This window comes from Hylobates moloch, unplaced genomic scaffold (assembly GCF_009828535.3).
Source record: "Hylobates moloch isolate HMO894 unplaced genomic scaffold, HMol_V3 SCAFFOLD_5, whole genome shotgun sequence".
NCBI lineage: Eukaryota > Metazoa > Chordata > Mammalia > Primates > Hylobatidae > Hylobates > Hylobates moloch.
This window is the reverse complement of record NW_026652280.1, coordinates 42422532-42443822: the sequence shown is the minus strand read 5'-3', so window position 1 is coordinate 42443822 and position 21291 is coordinate 42422532. Positions and strand designations below refer to the sequence as shown.

The 21291-nt window shown below is 52.1% G+C and overlaps 1 protein-coding gene across 49 annotated transcripts in view; it reads right to left on the bottom strand.

Moving 5' to 3' along the window:
- Positions 1–1917: 1917 nt before the first annotated feature.
- The window catches only part of CELF4 (CUGBP Elav-like family member 4), a 324964-nt gene continuing 305590 nt past the window's right edge, over positions 1918–21291 (bottom strand). For 16 of the 49 annotated variants that reach the window (XM_032152439.2, XM_032152443.2, XM_032152446.2 and 13 more), the window contains exons 11-13: positions 17530–17613; positions 12117–12288; positions 1918–3585 (exon numbers count right to left, since the gene is read on the bottom strand). In XM_032152439.2, coding sequence (XP_032008330.1) covers positions 12161–12288; positions 17530–17613 — 212 coding nt within the window. In that variant the 3' untranslated portion in view covers positions 1918–3585; positions 12117–12160. Of the gene's footprint in view, positions 3586–5573; positions 5653–12116; positions 12289–12656; positions 12733–17469; positions 17614–21291 lie in introns of those variants that run through there. The other 33 variants (XM_058438414.1, XM_058438416.1, XM_058438417.1 and 30 more) reach the window with 4 other exon arrangements.

Here is a 21291-nt window from a genome sequence, read left to right as displayed (position 1 = left end):
CATCCAGCCCCTTGAAGCTAATTCTTCCAAGAAGTGCTGCTCCCTAGAATGGACACAGCAGGCTGTCACTTGGACTTGCAGCCCTGTTGAGCAGCAAAGGGGGGTTTAGGGGACATTCGGGGTCTCCTCAGTCCCTCTCTCGGAACCATGTCCAGATTTAGGTCAAGGCTTGAAGGCCTTCCCTTATTTGCTGATACATGGAGATCTTTCTTTCCAGCCTAATGCATCACAGGCCAGCATCAGAAGCACAGACTTGGCCCCTGGCCCTGAGAAGAGAGATGGGAGGAGAGGATGGAGCATGGGGTCCAGGCACTGCTCTGTAGCTGGGGCTCTGAGCTCTACTCTCCATACCCTCCTTCAGAGGAGACAGGTGGGGACCAAAGCCATTTCCCCATCTCCCACAGGGGGGCACAGACTGACAGACAGTCAATGACCCTTGTTTCCAGGGGCTTGTCTTCTCTCCTCCAGGCATCTGAAGGCTTGCAGGTTCCCTGCCCCTCATTTGGCAGCCCTCCTGTCTCAGCAGTGGAGAGAGGTGGGGGCCCTGGGAAAGAGTCACCCATTCCTAGACCAGACTGCAGGGCTAAGGGCAGAGGAAGGGAAGGAGGTGGGAGAGTGAAGATTGAGAAGAAGGTCTGTCCCAGGCCAGGACTGGGTGAAGGCATGCGGCTGGTGTGCAGCTGTCTGGGCTCTCCTCTCCAGAGGCCTGTTGCCCCTCTCCAAGTCCTGTGTGGTGTCCTTCTTCCTTCAGAATGCTCTTCCCTCCCACCCTGGCATTCAGGGTCTGGACACCTCTCTCCAGCTCGTATCTAAGTGTAGGACAGGCAGCATGCCAGGAAACCCCCCAGGGGAGGGCCCCTACTCTTCCTTCTACACCCCTGCCCCCGCCAGGACCCTGACTGAGGGCCCAGAAGCCTGTTTTCTCCATCCCTGCAAACTGCCAAAGCAGCGGGAGGTATGGGGCCAAGAGCAACATGCTTGCTGGTAAATTTGGAGTTGCATCCTCATCCTTCTTCCTTTATTGTGGCCTCTTCCCTCCACTGCCTCCTTCCCTAAGATGTCACATAACTTCCCCCCAACCCAACACTTGCTCGGCCTTCAGGTCTGGTGGCCTCGGTGGCCTCCTTTCTGTTCTGCTTGGACACTGTGGCCACCTCTGCCAGGAACCCAGAAGAATGAATTTGCAATGGGGACTTTCAGAGACACACACCAGTCCAGAGAGATTCTTCCTAGAGTGGAAAAGGACCTCCTTTTATTGTTCCCATCACCTCCCAGAAAAAGCCTCACATGCTGAGACTCAGAATGAGGGCCTGTGTCACAGATTCCATAAAGAGGACCAAAGCTACTTCCAGTGGGCAAGCCTTGGGGCTGTGAGGCACAGCTGGCCAGAGTCCGAGAGGCACAGACCAATGAAGAAATCTTTTTTTAAACTGTGCTTTATTTAGGGCTAAGCTGGAGAAAGCGTCATCCAATAGTTACAGAAGGTTACAAGGAGTTTTAGGGAGTTGAGTGTGAAAAGAGCAGTTGTACTGAACTGCAGCTGTTTTCTTTTTTTTTCTTTTTTTTTTCGTTTTTTTGTTTTTTTTTTTTTTTACATCTGGACATCCTAAAAGGAGGAGTCAAGAGAAAAAAGGAAAATGAAAAACAACAACAACAACAAAATTGACAGAAAGAAAGGAAAGGCAGGAGGCCCTAGAGGAACTGGAAATTTGTTCTTCTAAAGGGAAACAATGGTAGGTCTGAGAACCCCCGGCCTCCAGATGACCTGGACATCAGTGAGAAGGAATCAAGGCAGAATGCCAAAGCAATCTTCCCAAGGGTGCAAATAAATTATAATAAATATGTTATACTTTAAAATATATGTGTTCTTAAATAATTCAGTGTTTTTTTCTGATTCTGAGTTTTTTAAGCAATGTCTTTAACTGCTCTAAAGTCATTTACCAAAGATAAATATCGTGCTTTCATTAAATAGTTTTCCTTGTTTTTTTCTCTATCATTACAATTAAAAGTCCTACAAAATATGCAAATTTATTTACAGAAAAACAGAGCCGGCATCATTTAAACATCCCTGTTTTTCAAAATTCCTTGTAAACAGTTTCAGAAATTCTTCAAAGATTGTTTATTTTTCTCTCTCTTTTTTAAGGTTTTGTGTGTGTGTGTGTGTTGTCTAGTTGTTTTAAGATGAAAGTTCCCAGTTCTCCCTTGCCCGGAAAGTCTCTGGAGCAAGCGTGGAAGGCGAGTGAAGCGGAAGGTGAGTGAAGCGCGCGCAGCTCCCAGAGGGAAGCGAGAGGCGAGGACAGCGGCGGCGGCGACCTGGGCGACGCGACGCGACGCGACCCTTCCGGCCGATGGCATGGCCTCCACCGGCGTCGGGCAGCCAGGCGCCCGCAGGTGTGGGGCGAGTTCGGCCTGGCCCTCAGAGACAACGGCATCCGACAGCACTCGCCGGGAGAAGGGATTGATGCTCTGTCTAAACTCTACAAAAGTACAGTCCTACAACATCTGGGATTTTAGCAGTAATGCTAACTTCTATAGGGTTTTTTTTCCTTTTTTTTTATTTTTTGCTTTCCTCTAATTTTTCTTCTATTATATAGGTATTTTAAACTTTTCCTTTTTAAAATTCTGTACAACTATTATGATTTTAAGAGGGGGAAGAGTTAGAAGCATTTACAGACTTTTCACAACAATGACCTTGCTTGGTAAGTCCCATTTGTTCCCCTCCTTGTTTTCTCACACTTCACGGGTGAGTTTTAAGATTTGTGTTGCTTTCCCCAAATATCCACCAATTTGTTCATCTTTTAACAGCTCCATCCAGACATAGAATACAGAAAACCATAGGAAAGTGTCATAGACTTGGATGAGGGTCATCAAAGCGCCTCTCAAAGTATCAAAGAACTATTATCTTGCTGTTTTAAAAGCATTGAAGCGTTATTTTTCCTTTTTTTTTGTTGTTTTTTTGTCGTTTTTTGTTTTTTTTAATTTTTTGTTACATTTTTTCATATAATCGCTCTAAGCTGTTTCAAGAACAGCCATGAGGCAGGAAGGAGGGGATCCTCCATTCCCCCTCTATTTGACATAGAGCTACACATCTGCAATAAAAAGTTTGGTCCTTTGGTCCCTAAATAGCTAAAGGAATGACAGATAGAGATGCTCAGTGGCGGCTTCTCAGCCGCCCCTTGGGGACCAGGCCCCACGCACCACTTGCCCCAGCCTGCCTCAGGCGCCCGTGGGCTGGAAAAGCCCCGGGATCGGTAAGCAGCGTCTCCTCCCAGTTCCCAGCCCTTCAGCCTCCCCATCTGGTCTCGTGATTGTTTTAAAGTTGCCTTTTGTGTGTTTTTTTTTCTCATTTTTCTTCATCTTCTTCTTCTTTATGTCATATATATTTTTCCCCCAAACACGTGCCCTCTGAACTCCATAGACGCTATACTTTCGTTGAAGAAATGTTACAGTCACACAGACAGTGTCTGGAGTCTTCAGCTTGATTGATATAGGCTGATATGTCAAAGGTGTCATCCAACAGTTCTCATTTATAAATATATATAGAGAGAGGTTTGTTTTTTAATGTAGCCCGTTCAGCATCCTGCCCTAAAATGAAGAAAATCAGGGCTGATTAAGCCAAGAGGGAAAACACAAACAGCATCCAAACACCAATAGGAACCTGCCTCAGGGGCTAGGATGGGAGCTCTAGGGGATGGTGGGAGGGAAGGAAGAGAGACCAGTATGAGAATTAGTCATGATCATGATACATTAAAAAGAAATATACTCTTCTATTCAGAGTAGAAACCACTGGGAGGTCTAGTGGTGATGGTTGTAGCTGAGGTTTCGTTGTTGGGAGAAGGTTCTTGATTTGGGTTACTTTAGCATTCTGGATTGGGGGTAGCTACATCTAAGGGGAGAATTTGGGACTGCGGGATATGAATTCATAATTAAACTTGTCTCTGAGGGATCTAGCCCAGATACAATATGTATACAGAAGCCTAGCAAACAAGATAGGAAAAATCTAGCAGCCCAGCCCACTCCTCCCGGCTAAAGGGAAAGAAGGAAGACATATCCGTGACTCAAATTTTGTAGAATCCTTGCCCAGCTTCCAGCCAACCACTTCTTTCCCGGGGTCAGTAACTATTTGCGAGGCTGTGTATATATATGTATATCTGGATATATGTGTAGAATATATTCACCTGCACATATGTGGATATACATGGATATGTGTGTATGTATATGCATATATACACACATACACACACATAATACTTTTCTCATACATGCCAGGGAATTTAGAGGAATTCAGAACTTCAAGGGAGTGGACGGGAAAACCTAAAAAAAGGTCAGAAGAGATTTAATTATCAAACTTAAATAAATTAACTCAGACAGTGCTTGATTTTGTTTTGAATGGTGGCTTTTTGGTGTTTTGTTTTGCTTTAAAAAAATCATGATCTGACTAGAATCAGAAGGCGAATGCTTAATCATTGTGACTTAACAAATGAGACTCATCTCCATTCTAGCAAGCAGCTTCCACTTATACATGGGGGTGACTGGTTACATCAAGAAAGTTAGAACTGCAAAGCCCCCACTTGAGGGGACAACGTCATGCGTATATCAATCCATGCTGGCAGGTTTTTCACACTGTTGATTCAACAAACAGCAAACCGTACACAGCAGTCTAAACAATTACAACACCAAATAAAATAATAATAAAATTAAAAAACACTTGTCAAGGACCCTTTTTCAGTTGTAAACAAAAAGGTGCATTTTGCTTTTGTTAGTACTGTTTCTTCCAAACCAACCAAAAAAACCCTCCCAAGCCCCCAGTCCCCAGCCTCCCCTCCCCACATTTAATTTAGCAGAAGTGGTTACAATACAAACCTTACAATTGTTACTGGGCTCTCTTGCAGAGGCCTCTGGCTTTGTACTCTAGTTTTTTGGTTTAGAATTTTTTTTTATCATTCTGTTACTGTAGATATTTTGTTTTTGTTTTTGTTTTTTTTCCCTTTGAAGTGAGATTGAAAATAGCCTAACTGGAAAAAGACCAGACCTAGGAAAATGTCAATTGAAAAAGGCCCCCAAATTTCTAGAAAAAAATAAAATCACAATATTTTCAAGTGCAAGTAAATCAACCACGCATAGATATTTTTAAGATGTTTTCCTTATTTTTAAGAAAAAAATAATGGTTTGCACAGGTAAATGATCCCATGTTTGATAATTCAGGAATTCATCTTTATTTTGACTATTTTTTGTTCTTTTGTTTTGTTTTTTTCTCTATGTGACATCTAGAGAAGCATAAAAAAACGCTGAACAAGAAAAACCAAACAACAGAAAGTAAAACCACTGCAAGCACCAAGAACGAAACGAAAATGAGCACAGCAAAAAAGATTGTGGCAGCACAAAAGTCAAGAAAATGCACGTGTGATCATGACTGGCCAATCATCAACTGATACAACATCCAAGAAAAACGCTCCAATCACAGCACCTCCACGAAACTTGACGGCAATTGTCATGCAACCGATTCTTAGCCTTGTTACATGACGCCATCATGTCACACTGTGAACTTTGAGTTGATTTGAACTTACGGATGGGGGACTTTTCTCCACTCTCATGTGATTACGTGAACTTTATTCCTAGCTCAGCGCGAGACTGTGGTGGATTTGACTGGCCCTGGTTGGGTTGTTGGAATTTGATTGAATGACAAAAGAAGAAAAGATTTATATATATATTTATATATGTAGAGAGAGAGAGAGAGGACAAGAGAGTGTGGGTGGGGGAAGGAAGAGGTGGGGCAAGGCAGGTGGGGTTGGGGAGTGTGGGAGGGCAGGGAGGGCTGGGATTCGGGTGAAGGAGGGCAAGGAAGAAGTTAAAACAAAATTAAAAAGAAAATATATTTATACAGCACCAGACCACAGCATCAATCTAGAAGCTCTGATGAGAGAACAGCAGTCAAATCATAAGAGAACTGAAAAGAACTCAAAGGATGGAGGAAGCCAGCAGACAAACATGGGCACATCAACACACACACACACGCACACGCACACACGCACACACATACACACATACACACACACGGTTGTTTATGCAGACACATGATACACTGTGAACAGAAGCAGAACCTCACACAGGGCCACTAAGGGCATCCATCATGCGTTGGGGAGGGGGGCATGGGCGGTTTGGCAAGGGGGCCAGAAAAAAATAAAACAGCCCCTCAAACCACCTTGGCCAGCAAGCAATCTCAGGGAGCAGGCGCTCTGGTTTTCATCACCCTTGATTCTTTCTCTCCCCCAGGGGTGGCGCTCCCCCCCTCCTCAGCTTTCTGTGACTGCAGCCTGTGGGCCAGCAGGGGATGTCTGTCAAGTGGCCCTGGTCAGCTGGGTAGGTCAGAGGCTTGCTATGGTAACTGCTGTGTCCACGGGGTCCATCTACAAAATGCTTTGCTGCCATAGTACCACCCAGGCTGGCAGCAGCTCGGCCCTCCCACCCTGTGGACCCACCCTGGCCACCATCCTAGAGAAGGCTGCAAGGGCACCCTCTGTGGAGGTTATGGCCCTCCCCGGCTTCAGCTCCACCTCAAATTACTTTCCTCAGAACCTGAGCAGGGTTCATTTTGAGATTTAGGGTAAAATTCATCAATGTTCTTGGAATTCTAGAAACATGCCTTGGCACTACTGAGTTCATCTTGCATTTGCCTTACCCTCTTTCTTTGCTCACACTCTTTGCCTTGCTCCCAAGTGGCCTGTGTAACCAAACTGAGGCTGCATCTAGGCACATGAAGCCCTTCGAAGGTTCTGCAGCCCTGACCCATAAAATCGTCACATGGAAGGCTGGAGAGTGCCCTGCAGGGGGCCACGTGCAAGGCTGGAGGGTCCCCTGCAGGGGGCACAGAGGTGAGCACCTCCAGCCTCTGCTGCTCCCACTCTTGCTCTGCTGACTTCCCCTGCTCCCTACCCCATCCTCTTTTCCCACCCCGTCACCCCACACCCCTCCATGAACAGCTTTCCAGCCTGACCCACCACAAGGCCCCAACCTTCGGCTGTCTTTCCAGGTGGAGCCCTAAGTGGTTGAGAATGAGTTCTCTTCCCTACCAGGAGTCATCAGATGATTCAACTTTCGGTTGACTTCTCCACCCCTCACCACTTCATAGTCCTCTGCTGCACCTGGGATTTGGGGTCCCTAGCTCCACCCCTCCCCATAGTTATCTTGAGCTTGCACTGGAGGCCCTCCTCTCCTGCGGCACTCAGGCCTGGGCCAAGGCCTGTGTGCCAGGTTGATCTGCAGGCTTTCCAGTCTACAGGCTTCTACATACAGCGGACTTTCACTCTCAGCTTTATGCTTTCCTTCAGGGAGGGAGGAAGGGAGGCCTGGGATCTTAAAATATCACTGTGGATGAGGGGCAAAGAAGCTGAGCCCAAGCCCGGCCTCCAGCTCAGCCTTCACAGAAGCACCCCAGACGACTCCTCTGCAGACCCCAGCCTGCCTGCCCACCAGGGCTGGGTTCTTTGTTCTTCCAACGTTGCATCTCCTTCCCCCAGATCAGGGACCGTTCCATGCCCACCAAGTCCTGAAATGCCACTTCCAACTCCTCCCAGAAGCCCTTAGACGCACCCAGGATGGCCAATGGGCAAGTCCCATTGGCACGGGAGAAGAGGCCTAAGGAACTAAGGAGGGTATTGCCATCAGATGGGGGCTGTGGCAACTGCAACTCAGGGACTCCCTGGGACTCTCCTCTTTCTCCCTCCATTCCAGCCCTGAGCCCCTCATGGGCGTTCACTCCTTCCCACTCTGCCTGCTCCTCTCCCAGCTTTAGAGTGCAACTGCTTGTCAGGGCCAGGCACTGTCCTGTGTACTGCAGCATAAACCTGAATAGCACACAGCCCCTGTCCCTAAAGCTCAATCCAGGGAACTTCCTCACACACACCCTCATCTCTCACACATGCGTGGCCCTGGACACATAACACACCCTCACACTCAGTCCCTGAGGAGCCCCCAAGACTCCCCGGGCTCAGCTGGCTACTGTCTTCATTAGGAAGCAGCTCCTCTTCTTCCTGCAGGGTGACCCCTTCCCGACCACTCTCGGGGTGGAGGCTCACAGAGCACAGCCCTAGGTATGGCTGTGGGATCACTGACCAGCATGGTGAAGTCCAACTCACCGAGCTGGGTGAGGAAATTATGGCCAGGCTGAACCAATTCAGATCTCACGTCCTAAAATCAGCTGGACTCAAGCAAAGGAGGGCCAGGCCGAAAGCCACAGCCTGGCCCTGTATAGGTCAGACCCAAAGCACCTGTGCCTGCAAAGCCTGGACCCGACACTCTCCAAAAGCATACTCAGAGCCAGAGTCACAGGACTCACTGGGGTCAGGACAAGATGCTTGGTGCACTCTCCACCCATAGAACTGGAGTGCTAGGAGTCTGAGAACCTGGCCTGCTGCTGGGGCCCAGTGTGTCTGGTAAGCGGTGGCAGAACAAGGGGCTCAGAGGCCAATCTCTGAGCTGGGTGGGGCCAGGCTGGGTGTGTTCTGCCGGCTGGCTGTGGACCTGGCCACATGCATGTTTTTGCGTACTCCTCCTGCCTTTGCTTCCTTCCTTATTTAGTTTCCTGGCAAAGATTGCTTAGAGAAACTCCAGTCTTAGCACAAGACAACAAACCCAAGCCGCCAGAGGGGTAGGGCAGCAGGGAAGCAGAAAACCAGCCAGGAAGGAGAGTCACTGACTCCAACCCTGATCCCACCCCACTCAGGACCTTCCTTCATGGAACCAAAGCCCAACTGTACTCCCCATAGCTGCCCTGCCTGGGCCCCTCTCCCTCCCCCTGGTCTGCCCCCACTCTCTTCTGACTTGGCCTTAGAAAGCCTGTACCACCATGGGGCAGCTGCCCTAGCCCTGAGGTCCGCCCTTCCACCTCCCACTTTGCTCCCAGCTATGGCTGGTCCCTCGGCCCCTGCTCAGGCTTCCTGCCCTTCTGAGCACCTGGGGCTACAGCTTAGGCCTCAGCACAAATGAATACCCTTTACTAGCCTGTGATACCAGGCAGTATTTTAGCTGCTTTTTTGTGCCTTTTCCTCCCTCGCTGGCAGTCCAAGGGCAGCCACTTCTCATTGCAGTCCCCAAGGCTGCCTTGAGAAGCTCCCTATCTCTTCTTAGCAACCTCTTTCTATTAGAGCTTCCAACAGTATTGGGCTGGGAAGCCTGACAGCACCATTTGTTAAAATACTGTCTAAATGAAAATTAAATGTCAACTTTACTGTAGGAGTTATGTCACATAGTAGTTTTTTAAAGGACTGCTTAGTAGAAGGGAGGTGGTTAGATGGCTGACCCCAGAAAAGTGAGGTGTCATATGTGCTCCCTCAAGACATTCAGGATACTCTGGGGTGATAGGTTGGGGTGAGGGTAGGGTGGAGCTTCTCATTCTCCTCACTTGAAGAGGAGTAGGCTCCCTGGCTTCAAAGCTTGGCTCTGCGACTCACTAGCTGATGGGCAAGCTACTTAATCTCTCTGTGCCCCATCTGCGAAATGGAAATACTAACACTACCTTATAGGTAGTTGTAGCTATGTAGTTACATCTCCTAGTTGTTACTTCTCAGAGCAGTGCCTGGTGCGTGGTAAGCACTGTGTGAAGGTCTAGGGTTCTAATCTTTCTGCCCTTTGCATGCCTGGTGGAAGAACCCACTCTGTGTTTTAAACCACTCCTCCCAAGCCCCCACCCCAACTCTGAATGCCAGCTGGTTCAACCCTGTGGGCACTTCTGACCTTATATCCCAAACAATAAACCTGCCTTCTCACTCCTTCATCTGGGAATTCTTCTAACCTAGAGGTTTTATCCTGGTTTGAGCCAAGGAGGCTAAGACAAGCTACTTTCAGGGGTGCCCCTTGGAATCTCGGGGCATGACCCTGCCTGATTCATATCCCCATACCCCCAAATCCTCTAGTTGACTCTAACACCTTAGTCTCATTAATGAGAAAAAAGAAGCCCAAAGAGGACAAGCACCCTAACCCAGGTCACACCTTAATGGCAGAGCTATGCTGATTTAAGAAAAAGTGTCCTATATACAGAAAAAGCTGCTTTCACGAAACCATCCCTCCATTCCTATGGAAATGCCCCCATCTGCAAGCTGCCTCCTGGTGTCTGTGTGTGCACAGAGCCAGAAGCTCCTTGAGGGCAGGGATGGTGACTCATTCATCCTTGCATCCCCTGCACTGAGCCCAGTGCCTGGCACAAGAAGGTGCCCAAACTCTGAATAACATGTGTGTTTGCATCTGGACACAAGCCAGAAATGGGCAAGGATGGGAAACAAGCCAGAAATGGGCAAGGATGGGAAACCAGGAGGCAGGAAAGACTGGTTTTGCTTTTCCAGGATTGCAGAGAGCGGAAGCACAAGTACTCCCCCCAGAGAGAAGGCCCCTGCTCTCTGAGGGTGAGAGTTGCTACTTCTGGGTGGAGGAAGGGTGTTCTGCTGGTGTCTGTACCCCAGCACTGGGTGGAAGATTTGAGGGGAGACTGGGAAGCTGGAGACCTCCCTCCCAAACTCTGGACTCTGAAACTCAACTTAAATGTGTAATTCTCACATGCCTAATCTTTCTCCCAATCCCTCTGTTCTTCCAGTGACTTGGGCCAAAAGCCTGGGACTCATCCTTGGCTCCTCTTACAAAATACATCTAGAAATTAATTCCTTCACATCTCATCAACTGCTGTGACACTGGACTGAGTGGTCAGTGCAGTAGACCTATGCTTTGGCCCCCTACAAGCTATTATCAACACAGAAGCCAGGGTGACCCCACTGAAATGCAAGTTACCCATCACTCTTCTATTCAGAACTCTCCAATGCTCTCTCCATCTCCTATTTCAGAGAAGAGACCAAAGTCCACGCAGTGGCCTTCAAGGCCCCACACCAGGTGGCCCTCCTCACTCTCCCAGCAACCCAGTCTCCTGCTGTTCCTACTCCACTCTGCAGCCCCACCTTGCAGCCTCCATACTGACTGTTCCCTCAGAGGCAGGGGCATGGCTGCTCCCCTCACCTTCTATGCTCCAATTCACTTCCTCAATGAGATCTACACTGACCATGTGGTTTAACTGTAGGCCAACAATCTCGACATACTAGATCATATTCTTTGATCACATGTCATTGTTTATTGTCTGTCTCCACCTTCTGTCTTGCTCACTGCTGAACCCCAAGTGCCTAACACAGTAGCTGACACACAATACTGCTGAATAAATGGAGGAACATGTGCGGGGACGGGCGGCCATAGGGCAGCAGGGTGCTGAGCTGGAAAGGCCCGAAGGGAGCCTTCACCTCTGCTCTGTGAAGAAGCCGAGGCTGTAAGAGCCACAGCACTGGGGGAAACCATTCTGAAGGTTGACTTTTGATGTCCTGGGGTATCTCCCCCCATTCTTTCTGCAGGAAGCACTTTGCTCAGGGGAACACGTGGGCTGGAAGAGGCGTGGCTGACTGTGTCTTCAGCTCCTAGGCAGGACCCAGCCCAGCAGAAAAGGTAACAACTACCGCTCATCATGACCCATGTGGGGCAGGCAGGGCCCGGGATCTCAGTGCTATACCCTCACCCTCCGCAGCTTTCCTCCCATCCTGCTTTGTTTCTTAGTAAAGTTCCCTTTGAAAGATCCTGTCCTTCCTCTCTTCACTGCGCTATGGGGAAAGACACGGCTGCAGGGGTCAAGTGTCTAAAGGCTACCAGCCCTCCTGGGAGAAATGGGAAGGAGAGAGCCCGGGGTCTGGAAGCAGGCCCCGCGGGCGGCTGCAGCTCTCCTGGGTAGAGCCTGTTCTGCCCCCAACCTCTCTCAGCCTGAGCTTGCCACCTGTTCACCCCAGGGTTCTCTGGCCAACAGGACTGCCAATGTAGACCTGGAGGCGCAGGCCCAGGGCTCGCCTCACCCGCCCGGAGTGGCTCCCTCACTCCTGCCCCTGGTGGCCCTGCCACAGGGAAATGGCCAGGCCCATTTCTGCCGGGGTGACTGCAGCTCTGCGCCTGGCCCGAGGAGCAGGGCGAGGAGCAGGTTGAGCCGGCGCAGCGGGTCCAAGGCACCAGTGAGGGTCCGGCCCACGAAGGCCGGAGGAGGCGGCGGGTCCGTCTGGTTCCCTCCCAACCCCCGTCCCCGCGCCCCGGCCGCCCCTCGTTACCTGTGCGAGTCCTGGTCTCCCCCGGGGGACGCTCCCGCCGGCGCTCAGTACGGGCGATTGGCGTCTTTGGGCCGCTTCAGCTGCACCTTGAGCCTCTTCATGCCGATCTGGAAGCCGTTCATGGCCTGGATGGCGGTCTGCGCGCTGGCCGGGTTGTCGAAGCTCACGAAGCCTGGCGAGACACGAGGGACGAGGGCCTGGGTTTCCACGGGGCCGCCCGGGGCGCTGCCGGCGGGGAGGGGTCGGGGGACAGGGGGGCGGGGCGGGCCTGAGGCTCTTCCCCATCGGGCCCCGCCCCCCGGCCCCGCCCCGGTGCCCGCCACCCTCCAGTCCGCGCGCGCGTGCTAGGCCCCTCCCGGGGCGGGCGCTGGCGGGGACCCGGCTCGCTGACCTGCGCCTCGTCTCTGGCCGCGTCACTCGCCCGGCGCCCACTCCCCAAGTGAGGTCCGCGGCCGGGCGGCGCTCGGAGAGGCGCCCGCCCCCCACCCCCGCCGGCCCCGGCACCTCAGCCCTCGCCTCGGCGGGAGAGGGCGGACACACCTGCGGGTGGAGTTTATTGGACACTGTCCTCCCTGACAGGAGGGGGCCTGGCAGCGCGCGGGCACAGGGTGCCGGCCTGGGGAGAGAGACGAGTGCGAGGGGCCGGGAGGGAGGCGCCGCCGAGAAACTTCTCCACCGCCGGCCCGGCCGCCCCCCTCGCCAGCGCAGGTGCCCGGCCGTCGGGGGAGGCCCAGAGGCTGAGCCCTCGCGGCCCCTCCGCCCCCACTCCCGGCCCTGCCCGCCCCGCCAGGCTCCGGGTGGGCCCTGGGCGTCACCTCGCCCCGGCACCTCTCTTCTCCACGCCCTGCGCCGTGGACTAAGCACGCACCAGCTGATATGTCCATAACAAGTCACAAGACCATCAGTGCAAATCAGGCCACAGCCCTCCGTGCAGAAGCGCTTCCCACGCGTTCACTCCTGTGCCCAGATGGGATGCAGAACCTTGCAGCTCCCAGGCCCAACCGCGCAGGTCCCAGATGGGCACAGGTCATGTTCCCCAAATGAGGTCAGAAGTCACCTTTGGGGAACTCTGAATGCATGTCCTTATACAGACAACATTTTACATCAGCATTTCCCAAACTGGCCCTAATAGGTGCTTCTCGAGAAAGGGCTTGTGTGGTCAGGAGGTTTCGAGCCAGGCCCACCGGGCCAGTCCAGCATATCAACAAATAACGTCCCCTCTGTCACCAAGTTGTAGTAAATGAACCTTTATAGCTTTGTTTAATCTAGCATTTCCTTGAATTTATTCGACTTTAGAGGCCTTTTCTCCTGTAAAAAGGACTTAGATCCTGCAAAATATATGAAAGCTTGGCGAGATACCGAGGCGTTCCCATTAACGTGCCCGCTGCGCACTGGTCCCCAAATGGCCATTGGTGTAAGACAGAGATGCACAGCCACTCGGGAGTGAGGTAGAAGCCGTCTTCTAAGTTAATTGTCTGTGGTACCTCGGGCCTGCCTTGGGACTTCTCTCCAAGAAAGCCCTTCCTCACTCTCCCTACCTGCCGGCTCTTTTTCCCTCTTTCTCTCTGCCCCAGATGCTGCCTCCATCGTCTTTCTTTCTCTCCTCTCCTTCCTGCCTTGCTCAAGTTTGCTCCTGCAGCCGAACAAGTGCAACAATTGGTCAGAGCTGGGCCCAGAGCAACAAAACTAACCTCTGTATAAATATAGATACCAGAATAAATAGGGAGAATTTCAGCTGATCCATACAAGATTCGCCTCCAGCCATATTTCCACCAGCTCCCCTCAGCCCCTCCTGGCCCGTCCCCACCTCCCCTGACCTGTATGTCTAACCACTAAAGTCAAGTCACGTCAAGTAAAAGTCAAGTCCTTAGTAAACCAGAGCAGTTTTCAAATATGTGAATTGTGTGTTGATACTGCTTTCCCCAGAATAAGGAAGGTGGCTGGACAAAAGCCTGTTCCTGCCAGGACAAGGTAGCCTGACTATGGGGGACATGCTGCCCCTCATTCTTCTCATCATCCACCTGAGCTCAAAGATGGGAGGGGAAACAAGGTAAAAAGGGCTGGAGGAGCTGTCTAGGGCACAGGTGTAGCCGCAGGCAGAACCACTGTGTGGGGAGGGCAGAGAGGAAGTTCTGGAGGAGGGCAGAAGCCCAGCCTTCCTGGAAGAGTTTAGAGGTTCCCGGAAGCCCGAGAGTTGAGAAGGAGTCCAGGGTCAAGGGAATTTTTCTTTCCTTGAACTGTTATTAACTGGCTAGCAGTCTGAGCAGGGTCCCTCCCCTGCAGACTGGAGGCCCCTGTGGCAGGGCTCTGGGCACTGTCTCCCAAGTTCATGGTTCCAGGACTGTCTTCCTTCTTCCAGAGCTACCTCTCCTGCCCTCCTCCTACCCTCAGAAGGTTTCCGCTCCCAGGCCCTGTGGGAAGGCCCGCAGGTAGAATCCCCCTATGGTATTCCCCCAGCCCTCCTTCCAACATAGGAACATTTGTGCTAGACATGCCCTCATGAAGGTATCTGGAAGACTCTGCTCATAAATTTACATGTGTGCTTATAAAGAGTGAGTGTGGCCTTTGAGGAGTTCACGTTAACACAGGGCCACTTTTACAGCAAAAATAGCACTTTAAGAACAAAGGGGACCTAGCACTTCCTGAGGGTCTGCCCTGGGTAAGCTCCCTCACAGCATCCCTAGGGCGATGATTAAAATCCCTTTTTCACAAAGGAAGAGAGTGAGGCTCACAGGGCTAAATGACTTGCCCATGAGGGAATGCTGAAGTTAGGTATCACTTTATTTTATTTTTATTTATTTATTTTGTTATTTATTTTTGAGACGGAGTATTGCTATGTCGCCAGGCTGGAGTGCAGTGGTGTGATCTCGGCTAACAGCAACCTCCCTTCCTGGGTTCAAGCAGTTCTCCTGCCTCCACCTCCTGAGTAGGTGGGACTACAGGTGCACGCCACCACACCCAGCTAATTTTTGTATTTTTAGTAGAGATGGAGTTTCACCATGTTAGCCAGGCTGGTCTCGAATTCCTGACCTCAAGTGATCTGCCCGCCTCAGCCTCCCAAAGTGCTGAGATTATAGGCATGAGCCACTGCGCCCAGCCTAGGTTTCAATTTAAAGGCCTCTGGGATATTGGCAGAAAGCTCAGCTGCCTGGTGAGAGAGAGAACCCAAGTGGCTTAACCAGGAACAGCTGGGCTGGACCAGCATCTCAGGAGTCTGTCCTTTTTTCAGGGCTGGTATGCTTGACATCAGAAATTTGTTCAAGAGAGGAGAGCTAGATTAGAGGTATACAGAGAATGTTTCTTTAAAAAGCAGGAAGAAAAAAAAAATGTAGTCCTGGCTAATTTAAGTAGGCTAACACCATAAAGAGGGTAGTGCTTAGAGCAGACTGCAAGGAAATGCCTTTGGAAAGCCGGACTGCACCCACACCCGGGACGGTGCAAATGTGCCAAGCCCAGCTATGGCTGGAGACTAAACCTGTTCCAGCAGAGGCGCCCAGAGCTTCCTGGGCTGTCAGCAGCGCTCTTCTCATTTACATAACATTTGGGACTTACTTAAAGAACAGATGCAACTGATTTCCAGCTTGTTGTTTTTATATACATAACTGTAATTCATAAGGAGAAATACCAAAGAGTGGAGGGCTGCAACTCTGTCTTTTGCTTTTGCTTTGTTTTTCCACACCCAGAGAGAAATGAGCTGCTGGGGCAACTCCATGCCATTGAAAGACCACAAGTTTCCTGTGGCAGCTCCAGAGGGGAAGGGACAATGGTGCAAAGATCTTGACTACTTTGGGGAACATGCTCCAAATCCTCAAGCCCTTCATGATTCCAGAAGGTTGGACTCCAGACTGGAAACTCCTTAACATGTGCTTCCTGATGCTGCACTCCTGTCTCCTTTCCCCTCCACCACCCCCAAGCTGTAACCTGGGTTCCCCGCAACTCAGCCTCCTACTCTCTCCTCCCAGCCCCAGAATCTGGGGGTCAGCCTGGAGATACTGAGTTTCTGGCAGACTCAGCTCTGGTTCTATATGTGGCTCTCTGGGGACTGGTCTCTTCAGTCCTCATGACTTATGAAAGGGTCTGGCCCAGAAGGAAGGGCTGATGGAGAAGGATGAGGAGGTCGGAGGGCAACAAGGAGGAGGGGAGGAGAGAGGGTGATGTGAAATTCCAGGAAGAGATCTGACGCTTCCTGGATAGGGTTGCCAGACTTAGCAAATAAAAACATGGGATGCCAGTTACATTTAAGCTTCACATCAACAATAAATACTTTTTACTGTAAGTACATACTTATACTAAAAATGTATCCTTTGTCTATCTGAAATTCAAATTTAACTGGCCATCCTATATTTTATCTGACAGCCATACTTCTGGATGCTTTCGAGTTTTCCCTCTCCCATCTAACACCATGCCCTGGGAACATTTCCTGCAAACTGTATTTTTATTACTCTCAGCTCAAAGACCTCCCACCGTTTCCACCGCCTACCACACCCCGTGAAACATCCCCCTCTGCATAGTGGAAACACCCCAGCACAGACATCACACCCCCGCGCCTGGTCTCGCTCTCACTGTCCTCTGGCTCGTCTCACCCCAGCCCCATGCCTTCCTCATCCAATTCTCCCCATCTGGAGTTCCCTCCCTTCCTTTTTGTGTATTTACAGCCATCTACCTTTCTTGTCACTTCATTATTAGGTGCCTCGCAGTTTTCACTGCTATAAACATAATTTTCATCTAAGCTCAGCGCTTAGGCTTCCTGAGGGCAGGGACCAGTCTCCTCTTCCTGACTCCTCAACAATGCCCAGCTCTGGTGGCCTGAGGCAGGTGAGTGGGGAGGGCAGGAGGGGAGCAAAAAGCAGGGTAGACAGAGAAGGAGTTGGGGCAGGACAGAGAGCTGGAGACAGGAGGCGAAGGGGTGGGCAGGAGAGGGGCCTGGCTAGGTGACTGCCCTGCCCAGGTGTCACGCTCTGATTTAGCCTCGGGCTCAGGCCAGGCCACTCTCACCATGAGAGGAGAGGGGCTACTGGGGGAATGGGTGTGGCTGGGCTCTGCCTGCTGCCCCTCCTACCCCTGTCAAGGTGGCCCCTTTCCCTTCTCAGTCGGTTGGAATTTGGCTGGAAGAGGAAACCCATTTCTTGGACTGGGAGTGGGATATGGGGAGCCAGGTTGGGTGGGTAGGGAAAGCCAAGAAGCAAAAGGAGTAGTGGGAGAGAGAAGGGTGAGATGAGGCTGGCGAGGGCCATGGAGCAGCTGGGGCGGGGGCAATGTGAAGGAGCAGGTTAAAAGCAGTTGGACACCGGTAGGTTGGTGCGAGCACCGCCCTGTCCTAGGTGAAGCTAATTGGTTTGTTATCTTTACCCACCAAAGCATTTACTTTGGTTAGTCGCCCGATCCACAAACACTTTCGAGGAGATGACATTACCGAAAGGGAGGAACATCTGCATCAGCTCAGCGTCCCCAAACTCCTGGGGCAGATGGTAGATGAACAGGTTACAGCCCTCGGGCCCTGCGGTGAGGGGAGGGGGTGGGCGGGGGAGGAGGGATGGCGGGGTGGGGGAAGAGAGAGACAGAGGAGAGGTGAGCGAGTTAGGCAGCGCAGCAGGGAGGGGTGGGGGCAAGGTTAGGAGGGGGGGTCTCATTCCAGATCCAAGGGCGCCCTGGAAGAGGCAGGGATGCTGAGCCCCGGGTCTGAGCTCCAGTCTCTGCTCTGCCCTTGGGCAACTCACTGAACCTCGCTGTGCCTCAGTCGCCTTTTCTATAAAATGGATCCATAGCAGAGGCTTGGAAACCCTAGGGCTCCAGAGGCAGAGTCGACCTACTGCTGTGTCTCTGGAAACCAGGTGCTGAAGATAGGGGAAGGCCCAGGAGATCCGGGAGGCCTCCCTCCTGCCCAGCTCCTGCTCTGGGGGGACCAGGGCATCACCTGGGGCAACCGTGTCCTGTGCTGGGGAGACACCCCACTTTCCCCTCTCACAGGCCAGGCTCAGACTCTGGGATTGGGGTGCCCATCCTCCCCCTGGCCTGCAGCCTCTCTTTCTCATCTGCCCCTGATGGCCCAACTGTCCTGCCCAGTTCCACACACCCAGGAAACCAAGATTTATCCTGCCTCCTCCTGTGTAGGTGCGTAGGAAGGGCTGCAACCGAGGCTCTATGATTAGCCAGGGAACCCTCCAGCCTCATGACATGAAGGTTCTTCATTTCGTTACCACAGTAACAGCCCTGCGACTTCAGCAGCACAAACTATGTGTCAGGCTGTTCTGAGCACTTTACATGTCTATAACTCACTTAATCCTTACAGCAACCCTGTGATGTTATTATCATCATTGCCACTTCACAGATGAGGAAGTGAGGCCCAGAGAGGTTAAGTCACCTGCCAAAACACGCACAGCTGGGAGGGGCCTGGAGCCAGGACATGAGCCCAGCCTGCCTGTCTCCATAGTGTGAGTTCTCTCCCTCTTGCTACCAAAAATCTCAATATCCCAGACCCCCTGAACACTATGCAGGGCTTTAGCTTTCTAAAATTCTCAATAACTAACTATTTACCTGTTCCTTTTGAAATAGTCAAAACGCTCAATTTCAACTCTTTGAAACTGAAATCGTTCCAAGATGCGTCTTAGCATATGCCACATATAATTTCATCTTTTAAAGTGACTTGTGGTCATTTCAATGATGGTGTCCAAGCTGTGGTGGGAATGGGAGGGAACCAGCTGCACCTAGCGTTGTGTAAGAAGCAAGGTTCTGACCAGAGGCTGCTGGAAACCTAGGCATGAGCTGAACAGTAAGGCACCAACATGGGCCGCTGCATGGCTTTCACAGCCAGAGCCAACTGTCCTTGTTCTCTGGGAGCCGTGAGGCTGCCAGAGAACCCAGTTCTGGAGTAAAGGTTCGATTTAGAGACTCTGCACCTTCTCTTCTGCTCCTCTACCTTCCACTCTCCTCCTTTTCTCCATCTATCTCTACTCCCTCGAGGTCCACAGCGTAGAACAAAAATTTCCCCAACCCCTAAAGCTACCCAAGGAGCCACTGGCCTCCTCCCTCCTTGGTGCTCGCCCTGTGCCCTCTGCCCACCCCAGCCCTTCGGCCTCCCCTCCCTGGACTGCTGGCTCCCAGGCATCCTGCTGGGGGACGGCGCATTCAGAACCGGGTACAAACGTGCTCCCTCACCCCCTTGCAGGGGTTCCTGGTGCTGGATACCCCCGAGCTCTGATGGCCCTCCCCTCACCCTGTCCCCTCCAACCATGCTGTCTTCCCACTGGTTCATGGCCTGTGAATGTGCCCTGGATGGCCCCCAGCTCCCCATACCCTCCCTCTCTGAAAGAACCTCCAGCCTCTCCCTGCTCGTGCCTGAATCCACACTTCATCCTCTAGGGTGGGGCTCTTTCTCTTTTATGTCTGGAGGTTTTTCTCTCCAACCAGACTGGCTGCTCCCAGGGGCATGCTCCTTCTTGTGTCCTCATGCCCGGCCCCCTCCAGCCCCACACACACCTTCCTTCCTCCTTCCATCCTCACTCTTCCAGGCCCTGACTGCTCCAGCCCATGCTGACACACCTGCCTTGACTTGGGGCCCTGGCTCTGAGTTCAAGTTCTGCAAGCTGCTTTATGTGGAAGCTACATCTGTTCTCCTTAGAGATAAGGAGCCTTCACAGACAGGACCTACAGCTTAATCCCACATGCGCAGTGTGTGGCGGAGCCCCAGGAATGACTCTCTAGCCCAGGCCTGACGAAGAAGCCAGGGCAGCGGCTCTAGTCCCTTCCCCTGGACAGTGAGCCCACACGCTGTCTAACTCCAGCTACCGCCAAGCCCTTCTGCACTCCCTCATTCACAGATTACAGAACATGCAGATGGCAGAGCTGGCAGGACTTTAGAGACCAATGTGGTCCAGCCCAGCCTTCTGAGAAATGGTGAAGCGGAGCTGCAGAGACAGAAAGCGGCTACCCCTGACCACCTTGCAGCCCTGGCAGAGCCGCTGCGGCAGCCATCCCTGAGGGCAACCTCATCCCATCTGTGGGGCAGATGGCCCTTGGGGAATTCAGGCATCTGTCTGTTTTCAGGCTCAGCTCAAAGATGAGGAGGTGGCAGAAGGGTCCTCCCCTGCCACCAGAATATCCTGGTATTTCCATGACATTCCACATGGGGAGGGGACCATGACGTAAAGAAGCCAACTCTTGGCAGGGCTGGAAGAACACAGCCTTCTTTCTTGTGAATGACTCGGACAACTCTGTGGGACACGGCTTTGGCCAGGCTCCAGCCCACCTTGCGCCTGTCTCTCCCTGGCCCCATGCTCACCTTGGACTCTGCAGCAGCTGCACTTTTGCTCCCGCTGTTCCCCCTGCCTAGACCTCCTGCCTCCCCAGCTCTATGTGCTGCCAACCTCTGCTCATCCTTCCAGACCCATAGAAGCCTTCCTGACAAACCACTCCCAGTGCCACGCTCTCACCCACCCATGCTGTGCGGCTCTGTTGGTATCTTGCATTACTCTTCCCCATGCCCTGCATCCCTGGGGTGGCTCAACCCATGCACCATGCTTGGGAGAATGGGGACAATAGCAGCAGATCCTGCCACCCCAAGGAGAGGCTGGAGCCAGGATTGGCCACAGAGGGCCTAGACTAGGGAACAGGGTGTGTGTAGGGGGGCAGGAACTGCAGCTGCTCAGAGATGGAGAGAAGGAATGAGGAGGAGTACAGAGCTACGCACATGGGATGGTGCAGAGTGTAGGGTGGGAGAGGGGCAGGAGGGCCCATGGGGGCCTCAGTTTAAGGCCTGCAGTAGGGGCTGTCATGTGTGTTGGGCAGGGTGCCATTGACCTATAGCTGTGTGAGGGGTGGGGCAGGATTTAGAGACCCCTGAGCCAATAGGCCAGAATGATGGGGGGAGCTGACAATGGCATCAGTGGGAGAAAAGATATCAGGGCCTGTAGGCACAGCTCTCTGTTCTGGACCTGGAGCAGGCAACATGGGGAGTCCTGGACCCCACCCCTTGTGGCCCTGGTCTGACTGATGAAGGCTTGGACTGTGGGGAAGGCAAGGGCAGGGCAGGCCCAGGGCTGCAGCCTGATGAGGGGACCACCCCCACCCCCACTTCACCAGTGGTAGCCCAGTGTCCCTCAGCTGCAGCAGCGTGAGGCAGGGTATGGGCTGGGACTTCCTGTGTACCCCTCTGGGTTCCTGTAACTTGGCTTTCCTG